Raw genomic sequence first — 13296 nt, 5'->3', positions numbered from 1 at the left:
CAGAACTGGAGCTATCCCCAGCACAGAACCAGAACCAGAGTTATCCCCAGCACAGAACCAGAACCAGAGCTATCCCCAGCACAGAACCAGATTCAGAGTTATCCGCAGCGCAGAACCAGAAACAGATCCAGTTATCCTCAACACAGAACCAGAACTGGAGCTATCCCCAGCGCCGAACCAGCCTTCTTGATCAGTTTGTTTAGTCGTTTTTAGTCTCTGCAGAGGCTGCAAAGCTGATTCTACTTTCCACAACAGACTTAAAGAAGACATGAAACATATTGCTGAAGACATTGAAGGATCTCAGCTTTCTTAAGAAGTAGAGTCTGCTCTTCTTCAAGATGCTTCTGTGTTGGATTTCCGGTCCAGTCTGTTGTCTAGCTGAACTCTGAGGTACACGTATTCCTTCCCTAATTCCACTTCTTCTCCCAGGATGTAAACAGGGTTTTATTTACTCCTGTTCTTCCTGACGTTAACAGCCTTTTCTTTTGTTTGTGTTCAAGATGAGCTGATTGTCTCTGCTTCATCTCACAAACTGACTGACCAGTTCTCTATACTCAGCTTCTTATCCATCACTGATATTCCCCACAAATGTAGAGTAAGCAGAGTATTTCTGTCTGACAGGACTCAAAGTTGTCCAGATTCAAGATTCAAACAACTTTATTTATCCCAAAGGGCAAGTCCCTGAGGTTGTCCCCTCTTAGCAATTGCCTTGTGTTTTTATTGAACCTGAGGGTGGAGTCAAATAATGTTCACAAGTACTTATAAGTATTTCCATGATTTCCACATTATCTCCACTGGCATCTGGGTCAGTACTGGATGTCTGAGATTTTCAGCGTGATCAGAAATGGTGAGAGTACAGTACCTTTGGCGCTCCAGTCCATTAGACAAACACAAATTAACAACTTTGACAGAAATCTGCATTAAAATAGATTTAGGGTTTGATCGCACAACACACTGCAGTCCATACATCATGTCAGCAGAGGCCGCTGTGCTCACACCTCAGAGTGTCAAAGGAACACTGCAAAGAAAAAGACCTGGTAGATTTTTTATTACCAACTATTTTTTAGTCCCAACTAGGACTGCATCAATAAAATTGGAAAGACACAAAGTCCAATTGTTTTCCAACATCTGGAGTCCTCATATTAGGATTCATATTTGTTTCAGGGAAAATCAACAAGACAACCCATTAAAACTGTAGTATCAAGACCTTGGTTAAGTCTAAACATTCATTGACAGAGCTGAGACACAAACTGTTGTCATTATTCTCCTTCCCTGGTACAAATGTTTAGTGTCTAAACTGTGAGACAGTTGTAAAAAATGAGTTTATTATCATAAAAAACTTCTGAAATTGGCAAACGTGCATTTAATTAGCTGGGACCAGGCGGGGTTCGAAACCTTTTGTTAAAAGATATAAATGATTAAATTTACTGCTGATTATCTGACAAATGAGGATTTATGTAAGTTGAGGAGCTGGAAAAAAACTGACTGAACCGGATTAAGCAGGTTCTGAAAATGGATGGATGGATGGATGGACGGATAACAAGAGTCAGCATGGCCCTGAAACTACTTTTCACCCTGCCTGTAGAAGGTGCAACCTACACAGATGCAGACAATTGCATTTGTATTCTATCTGTTTGCATTTAGCCGTGTTTAGTAATAAATCACACATGACATAGTCATGTGACTATAGACTATGACATGACATAGTCATGTCAGATTTTACATGAACAACTCTGCTACGATCCATGTTTCTGTTCATGTTTAAATAAAAAGGTTTCAGGTCTTAAACAAAGAATGAAACCAAAGTACACACGTCCCACAGTAGAGGCCTAAAAACCACAACCTGAAGCCACATTAACTTAAAAAACTAGTCTTTATTAGAACAGATTTTCCTGCTCCTCAGCAGCTCGACTGTGGCCGCAGGCTGAGAACCAACACAGAGGTCGCTCAGGAAGACAGTGTCTCACACCGAGCAGCAGCGACACAACCGTACAGTAATTCACACATCGTACATAATTATTTAAAACTAGACTGACAGGACACAAAACACACAGAGCAACATTCACATCCATTCCTATGTACTCATATATGTACACCCAGAGTCCCACACCGACAGCTAGTGCTTCTTCGGCTTGTCCTTTTTCTTCTTCTCCTGATATTCAAGGATCTTTTTGTGAAAAATTCCTGCAAGAAAAAAAGAAAACATCTGATTAATGGGGTTTTCCCACCTTGATATTTTATAGTAAGCATAGAAACACATTTCTCAATAGCAAAATATATTTTTAAAACTAAACAATTTGGTTGGTTCAATGCTTCTCTGGCACAGCCTCAAAACTTTTGTGTTGCATTCATTGTCCTTTAGACCAGTGATCCCCAGCCCTGGTCCTCAAGGCCCACTATCCTGCAGGTGTTGACATGTTGACCTGCTGCAACACATCTGATTCAAATTAAATGGATCTCTGACAAGCTCTGCACAAGTTTGCTGTTTTTCTTTCTTTTTTTTTTTGGTATGATTATTGTCAAAGAAATAATCCTGATTATACTGCATTTATTAACTTCATGACACTATAAATCTGTAACACCATATCAACACTCTTTATAAGTCTTTAAGTTTTATTTATTTCTATAATTTGATGCAAACATAAACTAATATAGAAACAATGTAAAGTAACCAAGAAGTCTCATTCCAGCTAAATCTCCTCTCCTGTGTGCAGAATAAATAAATCCTACACATTAACTCTGGATTTCTCTCAGAGAAAACAGATGCTACAGGACCTCCACCTTCTTTCTGGAAACTACATTCTCAAAAAGCTTGTGAACATTTTTTTTGATCTGCCAATATTATGCAAACATAATCGTTGATATAACACAACGGTATTGAGGAATCTTTACAGTTAACTAATTGTGGTGTTTAATACTACAATTGATTGTAAAGTAACCATGATAACAGCCTGCCTGAGGCTGCCATGACTGCAGAGACTACTGGTGTTTTTAAAAAGAGGCTCAAGATCTACCTTTGTAGCTTATTTAATTTATTCACTTTTTAATTAATCAATTTTACCTCTAACTTAGTTACCAAAGATTGTATTTTATTAATTTACTTATTTATTTAATTCTGCTTCACTTTTCCCACTCCAGTGTTTTCCTTATAGGGGTTCTCTGCATTGGCAGCTATGCCTTCTCCGGCCGCGTGGTCGTTGCCATGGGGACACAGGATTTGTCGGGGTAGACTGGGCCCTGCACTGCAGCCTTATGGTCGTGGTGTGGATCCTCTGATAATTTCTTCTAGCGTTTCTTTGCTGAATTAGCCACGGTGCGCATTCAAAAAGGTTGGAGTTTGCTATGTGGAAAAACTGCGTTACTTTGTCATTTCCGGCAAAAGTTCCTCAGAATTCCGAGTTCTGAGGACAGCCGGAACGCACGATCAGCCTCGGGACGCTGCTGGACAGTGATGACTCCTGATGTCACTGTGTCATCAAACCGGAACGCAGTTTTAAGGTCAGAAAGTTACGTAATGTGGCTCCATACATAAATACGTATTCAAAGCCTGACTAGAGCTGCTGTTAAACATGGATTTCATTATGTTTCAATCTTCACCAGAGAGGCGACAATTTCATCTAAATGTGATTAATGATTTGATGAATTAATTATTTAACTGAATCCTAGATTCATATTTCCACCATTGGATTTCTAAACTCCGTGCAGCTTAGGAGGCCAGTTTTCCTGCAGGGATCTAGGACCCGGATCAGCTCACCTTGCTGTGGTCCAGGATGCTGCTGCTCCACCTCCTGAATAAACAGATCGAACATCTGCGTCTGGATGAAATTCTTGACGAAGTGTCGAGTCGTCTTGGACTCGATGGCCTTGTAGAAACTCCTCTTCTCAAACACACCGCGCTCTCCTGAGCGATCATATTTGATATGCGAGGCATAATGGCCGACTGTTTTCACAAAGAAATGCAGGAAGGCTTGTGACACCACCCGGTTCAGCTCCTCCACCCCTGAAAGAGAGAAGCAGAAAGGTAGGTGCTACTCTGAGCCAATACATCTGTGTTTCAGTTCACTTTGCTGACCTGATGCTTTTTGTCTGCTACTTAGTTCTTCCAGTATTTCTGCTTGGAGCTTTGGGGGCAGAATGGAGTCTTCGTCACCAATCTGGAGTGGAAGATTTTACACTTTAAACAAATGTTCCCTGTATAGATTTTAAACGAAAACCAGTACAGCCCTTACTGAAACAATGAAGGTCTTCTTTTTACCCTCAGACAGATCGACCACCAGCAGCTGTAACATGAAGAAAAGAGCAGAGTTAAAGTGTTACAGAAGTCTCTGTAAAATACTGCAGCGCAGCACTAAACAACCTGCAAAAACTTCAAGCTATTCAGAAAAACCTCATGTTTCAACCCCAGGAAAAAAAAATTAAATAAAAATCATATGAGAGCTTAAATTGGTTGTTTTAATTACAAACCATTATTACTTGTTTCTTATTACCTCTGCCAAGGTGGAGGTCATGTATTCGAGGGCGTTGGTTTGTCTGTCTGTCTTTAAGCAACATAACTCAAAAAGTTACAGATGGATGTTAATGAAATCCCAGAAATGGAATAACGAACAACTGATTAGATTCTGGGGGTGATCTGGATCATCGCCTTGATACAGGAATTTTTTTAAAAGTATTCTTTACTATGGGGATAATTTTACCATTAAAAGCTTCTAACTCAAAAATAATGCCCATGATCACTGGGTAAAGAAAAAAAAAAAATATATATATATACATATATATATATACATATATATATATATACATATATATATATATATATATATATATATATATATATATATATATATATATATATATATATATATATATATAAGTATATATAAACACACATGAACCACTGCTCTATATTACTGTTCTTGTTATGTATATTAATGTTTTATTCTATTTTTTAGCCTAAGGCTCCTCTTCTGATTTGTATCTGAGGTGGCTTTTATGTTCTTATTTATTTTGTAGAGTATAAATTATTAGCAGGCAGTTTTGTGGAATATATATATATTTTTGTGATAAGTGTTTTATTCACATCTTTAAGTCTGCATCCAGTTATTTATTTAGATCTTAAATTACAGCCTACGGATTCTTTGGAATTATTCTGATGCTGCATCCTCTCATATGAAAACTATATTTTTCAGTTATATTTCCATCCTTGTGTGTATATTTGTGCTCTTATTAACAGGTGTAACATATCAGATCCTAATGGATTGTGGGTATTTCAGATGGTAGAACAGTTGATCCTCTGCAGGTGTTTTTCTCCTGTCTGTAATTTATCTGAACCAACTCTGAGTCCCTGGACTGTTGGATGTGTGTGATAACTCACATCTCCCTGGTCGGTGACCTGGTCCAGCAGTCGCTTCTGGACCCCCAGCAGGTAGGGGGTGGGTGCCATCACTACATCGATCAGGATTTCTGGAACAATGGAGATGAAGGTGTGCTGCCAGGTGAAAGGATAAAGGAGGGCTGCGACTGCATGTAGGACCTGAGATAAGGTGCTGCAGAAAGACAAGAAAGAAACCATTAATATTAAATCTGGACATCAGTTTCAACCTGTCTCAACATTAATTTACTACTTCTTCCCCTGTAAAGAAAACAGCACCTTATTCCTGCAAACAGAGGGGTCCAGCCCCACAAGAGGGCTACAGAGGGGAAAGCAAAACTGGGTCATCTAAAACTCCACTACAGTTTGGCCATTTTCTGCCCTCTGGCTCCCTCTGCTGTTGTAGGATGGACCACCACAGCTGTAAAATCTGCTCATGGAGGCCAAACTAATTTATGAACTTGGTGAAGAAGCAGTGAACACATCAACAGCAAGCACCAAACATATGGGGTAACAAGGTCAAATGTCTTCTCCTAAAAGCTGTTTGCTTTTTCTTAATTCTGTATCTGAAACATTTAAATGAGACATTTCTACAAAATCAGTAAATAAATACAAAAGATCCCTCAGGACGGCTCTAAATGTCCAAACAGATCAAACCTGTGAAGCAGAGACCAGAACCATAAGATTATATCCTACATGAGGCTAAATCACAAGCTGGGTCATAATATAGCAATTCAGCAGATTATGAAACAACAAATTATGATTTCTATCTGATTCAGGACCCAGTGATGTAACACAATCCTTTCCATTCATATCAAATCACAAAACAAGTAAAACCTAATGCAGTTTGAATGTAATTTAATCTTAACGTAATTTTCTTCCTGAACTCAATCAGACATTTAACACTCTGATGCATAAACTGCTAATAAAAGCACAACCTCTTTTTGCACATTTAACTGGTATAGACATGTGCAGTGATGCTTTTCTTTATTTATATTATTTGACTTTTTGGTTCATTTATTTTGATCTTTCCTAAAGATCATACATGATCCACTGCAGGAATAATTCCCCTGATGAAGGTTGTCTCTTAACTAGTGTTTGTGGGTTAAGCTGACTTCTGCATCTCGTAGAGAGCAGCATTTCTAACTGCTGTTATACACACAGCTAAATCCCAGGCATGAGTGAAGGCCCACTTCACTGAAAATCTGTCAGACAAACACCGTTCTGGTGTGGAGGGAGGGCGAAGTCTGCTGCTAACTAACTATGGAAAAAAATCCAGATTTTTCATGAAAATAAATCTCCAGAAATGGAAAATTCGATTTATCGATTTTACCGATTAATCGCCCAGCCCTAATATATATATATATATATATATATATGTGTGTGTGTGTGTGTGTGTGTGTGTGTATCCTTGCAGATTAATGAACTGTTACCCACCTAATATCTTATGTTTAATTTTCTAACAGATAAAAAAACAGGGATGAACTCACTGTTGTTTTTAGCTGTGATACAGAGCACTAAAGATAAAAGTCAGTTTGTCTGAATTCACAAGATTTTTTTTCCAAGTTCTGCGATTATGATCAAGGACGTCCATCATGATGATTAGGAGGCATCTGCAGTGCCTGAGACTGTAGCATCAGGACCCCAATAATCATCCTCTAAGACGTCAAATAGACCTTTTTTCTTATTATTCTGTCTGTATTTAGATGGTCACAGAACATTGAAGTATCTCATGAATTCAGAAAAACTAAACAGATTTTATTTTTAAGTTTTTAATCATCTTTTTATTCAGAAATAAACAGCTTTTTATTTTTATTTTCAGTGGTTTTAATACAAAAATCCTCCCAGCTTCAGTCCTGACTGGATCGTAACCTGAGCAGACACAGAAAATCATGATCGTATTCTTTTCATGATTATAAACATGAACATTCAGGAATGTTCATAACAAAGGCTGGAGTTCTTCAAAACGAGTCAGAAATACGTACATGCTCACACACTTTTCTAGTGTTGCTTGAAAATAATAAAAACTGTAACATTCCTCCTTTTGCAGCAGTTTTAGCATGAATGAGTGCGTGAGGGTGCAGCATACCCCAGTTCTTCTGCAATGAAAACGATCCGTCTCTCCAGCACGGCGGCTGCAAACACCAGCAACACCTCCCTGTCTGTCAGGCAGCCGAACAGAGTGGCGAAGTTGACGTGCTCCAGCCAAGAATCCAGCGGCCGGGTCAGACTGATGATCTGGTGGAGCGTCACAAATAATATATTAAAATAAAATAAAATAAAATAAAATAAAATAAAATAAAATTAGGGCTGTCAAAAATGACACGTTAACAGCGTTAATTTATGTAATTTATTGCGTTAAAATTTGCTTTTAGGACAGAAATTATCACCATGGAGACGGTTGGTGAGGTGATGGTGTATGAATTCTGAATTATGATCTAGAACATGGTAGAGATGGTTTAGAACAACATTTAGAAGTACATTACATGCTGCATTCACTGACCATTGGACATAGGATGTTTACCCAAGGGAAAGTCAGTTAACAGTAAATATTTGCAGCATCGGCTCGTTCTGTTGATACAATACAGTAAAAACAGGCAGATTTCAGGCAGCGTCGCGAATGATGATTAATATAATGATTTTCCTATTTGTTGTTGCCATTTACAACTTTTTAATGTATTCTTTGTACCATCTGTGATGCTTTTAATATTTTATATAAAGCACTGTAAATTGTCTTGTATGTGCTGTTCAAATACACTGGCCTTTCCATTAAATGTAAGTTTTTTTACTGGTCTGGTGTACTTACGTATGTGGCTCCTGGACTAAAATGAGTTTGACACCTCTGGTTTAGGGGGTCCTGGGCTGAAAAATGATTCCACGGGGGGTGAAATGTTTGAGAACTACTACTCTAAAGTGATGCAGGTTAGTTTTAGTCATGATTTATTTCCTCCACTCTGTTAAATATTTAGAGCAGCGTCTACACAGCCGACATGAATCCAAGTGTTTTTGAAGCCACAGAAGCGTGTCGTCGTCCTCTTGTCATGCTGAGGCTGCTCACGGTAACCAGCAGAAAACAAGGACCAGCCTGAGCGAACGCTTCGGATGACTGCGAGCTGTTCAAACATGGTCAGAGGCATGATGGGAGTGTTAAGTTTCTGCTCAGAGGGGAAGGTTGGATAAGTAAGGACAGGTTCAGACAACTCCACACAAACACGCCCAGGAGGAACTGATCGTGTAAAGTCCGTTTGTACTCCAGCTGTTCTGCTGTCCCAGAGTAAGAAGTGGCACATCTGCATTTATGTGCTGTAGTTGTAAAAAAGACCAAAAAACACCACTTCCTCAGAGCTGAACAATGATCCTGTTAAACGTTTCCTCTTGTGTCACTGACTGAATGTTGGGACATTTCCCTCCTGCATCCTCATCTCAGGCCTTTGAGTAGGCCTACTTATCTACTCAGTAGATGAGTAGAAAGATGAATTCTATTTGTTTACTGCCCTTAAACCATTTATGATGGTTCATCTCTGAGAGAAATCCCAGATAGCAGACACGTTCGGGCTACTTTTGGTAGCTATGGGTCAGTTACAGCACTAGCAGGTGTTGTGTGGACCAGATGTCGGTTCTTGGCTTGGACGTGGGATACGGGAAGTGTCTTGTGGGCCAGACATGGTCAAAGCATGAGGAGCCGATCTGGACAGAAAGTTTCCATGTGGATCACATCTGGGTGGCTCAGTTTTGGCTGCCAGACCCTCATGGGGTCAGCACCGTAATCAAGGCTAAATATAGGCCTAACTGCAGAAGTGGGCCATATCCGGGCCAAACCTTTTCTGCTATCTGGGATTTGTGTTATGAAATAATTTACTCTGATTCAAAGGCGACGTATTTTGGATGTTTCTGGAGCTCAAAAACCACACAAGTGATACAAGCACAATGTGTATTTTACAGCCTCCTAATCTTCTTCTTCACCCAACTTCAGCTTCACATCATCCTGAAATGACTGTGTCAGGAGTGGGAAGATGAAACTCTTTTAATTTAGTTTTACTATCAGCAGAAAATCCTCATCAGCAGCTGCACTGTTGACTTTACTCAAGAAAGAAATGGGACATTCCTCTTCACCAATCCTGTTTAACGTTCTGCATTCAGTCTGGGAATCCAGCCTGAAGTTCCTTTCAGGAAATTCCAAGAAATTCTGATTTAACAGTAGCTACTAAAACGTGTTTGTGTGACACTTTGACCAAAACACGTAATTTCATTAAGACTTTAAACAATGTTGTTACCATGTGAAAACAAAGCTTTTCCTATTAGCTTTTGTGGAACTGGTCATTAGTGGAAATATTTCACCTCCAGAAATGATGTTGATTATTAACAAATGCTTTGATTAAACCAAATTTCAGTAAAATTAAACACAAATCTGTGTATGAGTGCAAATCTGACTGACATCAAAAGAAAAAAAAATCTATAAAAAAATATAATAAACACACCAGCGGCCGCTTTATTAGGCCCACCTGTTCACCTTAATACAAATATCTAATAAGCCAATCACGTGGCAGCAACTCGGTGCATTTACAGTATCCCACGAAAGTGAGTACACCCCTCACATTTCTGCAGATATTTACTCATTTCATGGGACAGCACTGAAGAGATGACACAGAGCTTTGTTCTTGTTCTTGAGGACATCTTGCTGCTTGTTCTCGAGCAGAACTTTCTTCTCGTGGGGCTCTGAGAAGTGACTGGTCGGACATTTGAGGTGGGTGTGGTTAACACGGAAAAGTGTGAAGCAGAAAGTTGTCACTTCTACATTTCGGTTGATGTGAGGGATCGTTTTAATGAACAGCTGATCGAAGTGGTGAGAAAGTACAAAAATAAAGACGCGGACACCGCTGCGTGTTTAACGCCGCCCTTGACCTTTTTAACATGGGAGTCTGTGGAGATTTGCTCTGTTTTGGAGCCCCTGGTGGATGAGGGGTGAACTGCAATTTTTTGCACTTCTGCATAGGCCTCACATTTTACCGCCGGAGGTTGCCGCTTGGTTCCTACCAAGGTCTGCAGAACATCATCTCTGAACACACAACACGTCCAGCCTTGAAGCAGATGGGCTCCAGCAGCAGAAGACACACCAGGTGCCTCCTGCCAGCTAAGAACAGGAAACTGAGGCTACAATTCACACAGACTGTGTCTAAAACCTTCAATTACACAGAGAATTAAGGTGGTCCTGAAAGTAAAAGAGGGTCTGACCCGGTTCTAGAAGGTGGACCTGATAAAATGGTTGATGAGTAGCATTTCTGAACCACCTTGATGCAAATTTAGCCACATTTTGCTCATTTTGCTCCTCTGTGTTAGAGATTCCAGGAAAATATCAGGGTAAAATGTAAAAAGTCCCACAGCTTCCAGAGAGGATGATTTGTACTTTAACCACTCGGCACAAACTTTTGTTTTCCATCTGTCTGAAATGAAGTGAAAGTAGAAATGAAAGAATAAGAGCAGAGAGTGGCTCTGTCATGATGGATGTTTTCTGGGTTCAGTTTCATTTTCTCTTCCAGATATGTGGACCTGTTTGTTTCTGACCTGCCTGATTATCTGAACTTCTTTTGTGTGACGGATGTTTCTGCTTATCTCAGAAATGACTTTTACAGAACAATGTTATCTGGATAAATAATAATGAAACTTCAGTTGAACCTGTAATCAGCAAAAACTGAGATAAGCTTCCTTGAGTATTATGTTGAGATGTCCCATAAAAACTGAAAGTTGTGTGACTGGTTCTTTAGAAATCTGAATAACCCAATTCTAAGTGGTGTGTTAGAGCAGGGGGCAGCGTTGGGGGAGGGGTTCTGCTCTGACCTCAGTGCCCGACTCAGGAATGAAGCTCTTAATCTCCACTGTGTGTCCGGGAGCTGGGAATGAAGCCTCTCTCAGCTTCTGCATGAATGGGTAGATCATGGCCATGGAGATCTGCCGCCGCTTCTCCACCTCATCAAATATCTGCACACATGGAAGAACACACTCACAATACAGCTGCATGACTACATTTACAGAGCCAAAACTGGCATTTCAGATACGTAGATGGAGCCATGTTCAAGATTTCTAGCTGGTACATGTGTTTTCTGACTTATGTCAACATACCTGAATGTGTGAAAACACGAAAAAATGGATAAAACCTGCAAGAACAAGTCAAGTCTAACAGTTTTTATCCATTTTACAACTTACAACGGATTAAATTTCTAACAACAAATAAAACCTGTAAGTACAGGTCATCTTCACAAGAACTAATCAAATCTTCAAGTGCAGATAAAATTTACAAGCCCAAATAAAATCCTTCCGTAAGGACAGAATTTACGTGACAAACAGGGTTGGAAGAAAGACTTCCTTTCCTATAAAAACAAATGCACCAACACATCTAAACTGGTGGCCAGGTCCAAAAGAAGAATCTTCCCAAATGGACAAAAATGTTAATGATGCGCAATGTTTAATCCTGAACCCCCTAAAGCCTGAATTTATTTACAATTTAAAAAGAGAAAATCTAAATAAATACAGGGGAAAAAAACAAAACGGAAAAAAGACTGGAACAAAATAAAGTGCAATTCAATATTAAATAAAAAAATAAAGATTAAATAATAAATGAATAATACAGAAATAAATGGTAAATGGATGTACTTATACAACACTTTTCTTCTCACATGTTGACCAGTCAAAGCATTTCATGTCATATCCACCCATTTATTGTTATAAACCAGTGTTTCCCAAACTATTTCTGCAGGTCCCCCTTTTCATCGGCAACAATAATGTCAATATTTCATTTAGCCTTGCTAAATGCTGCCCCTAGTGGTGACCTTCAGTATTGAACGTTGTACTTGTTTGTTTGCTGCAAGTATTCAGAAACGTAGCCAAACTTTGACGTGTACGCTTGCCTTCACAGCAAGTATATCCCAACCCTAACTAGAAAGAAACTAAAACTGAGTTTTTAATATTATTAAATAAAATCATCTTGTATCAAGCAAAACCCGTGAATGAGAAAAGACATTCAACTTGACAAGTGATTGTACAATAGCTTAAAATTGTAGCCATAATAAAAATAAACCAACCTTTAAAACTAGGCATCTAAAAGAAATTTATAATGCAGCAGTTTATCACATTAAAAGCAATGAAAACACACATATTCAAGATAAACTCACTCAAAGTTGGAATGTTGGTCTCTTCATTGAGCTCATTTTAGGAAATGACATCTTAATCTGGGATTAATAATTAGTAAACAAGACATTAAAATAAATTTCTCGCTTTCAGGATTTTAATTTTTTTTCTTTAACCAGCTTTATTAAAACTGGTTACTGGACCATTTTTAAGGTTCACTTTCTCTGGTCCTAAAGACCAAAAGCTGGAAGTGTTATTGATGCAGAACGAACCTGAGACGTCGGGCTGGGTCTCACCACGAACAGACTGATTACATTAAATCCCACACATCGATTTTTGTGTAACAAAATTTTCTAGAATATAAGACATTCTCAAATAACCCTTTTTTATAAAACATGTGGATTTATTGACTTTTTTGTAATTAAATAGATTTTAAACCCAGTTCTACACGGATGTGGCAGATTTCTCTATGAAACATATATTTGGACCACGTGAAGCCTCATCCCATGAACCCGTCTTGTTTATTGGTTATTTTATTGTGATTTTCTCTGGTGTATCAAAATTATTTTAATCTGAAAAAAGCCTAAATGTGCTGATCTAGAAGATATTTTATGGAGGGCCGCAGGCAGGGGGGCAGCGTGTTACTGGCTCATTTCTGCTTAAAATTAGTTGGCATACACTACCGTTCAAAAGTTTGTGGTCACTTCCCTATTGAATCCCATGGCAAAGCGACCCCAAACTTTTGAACGGTAGTGTATCTCATTAAGACAAAGTTAGAAGCATTTTCTTAAAATTGGATCATTTTT

General features: G+C 38.9%; 1 protein-coding gene across 2 annotated transcripts in view; it reads right to left on the bottom strand.

The window, feature by feature from the left end:
* Positions 1-1854: 1854 nt before the first annotated feature.
* The window catches only part of dennd2da (DENN/MADD domain containing 2Da), a 43109-nt gene continuing 31667 nt past the window's right edge, over positions 1855-13296 (bottom strand). For both annotated transcript variants that reach the window (XM_042002857.1, XM_042002858.1), the window contains 7 exons: positions 11204-11344; positions 7458-7606; positions 5372-5543; positions 4230-4280; positions 4073-4154; positions 3755-4000; positions 1855-2184 (listed from right to left, as the gene is read on the bottom strand). In XM_042002857.1, the coding sequence (XP_041858791.1) occupies positions 2117-2184; positions 3755-4000; positions 4073-4154; positions 4230-4280; positions 5372-5543; positions 7458-7606; positions 11204-11344 (909 nt within the window). In that variant the 3' untranslated portion in view covers positions 1855-2116. The remainder of the gene's footprint in view (positions 2185-3754; positions 4001-4072; positions 4155-4229; positions 4281-5371; positions 5544-7457; positions 7607-11203; positions 11345-13296) is intronic.

This window comes from Melanotaenia boesemani, chromosome 13 (assembly GCF_017639745.1).
Source record: "Melanotaenia boesemani isolate fMelBoe1 chromosome 13, fMelBoe1.pri, whole genome shotgun sequence".
NCBI classification, from domain to species: Eukaryota; Metazoa; Chordata; class Actinopteri; order Atheriniformes; family Melanotaeniidae; genus Melanotaenia; species Melanotaenia boesemani.
This window is presented reverse-complemented; position numbering and strand designations above follow the sequence as displayed.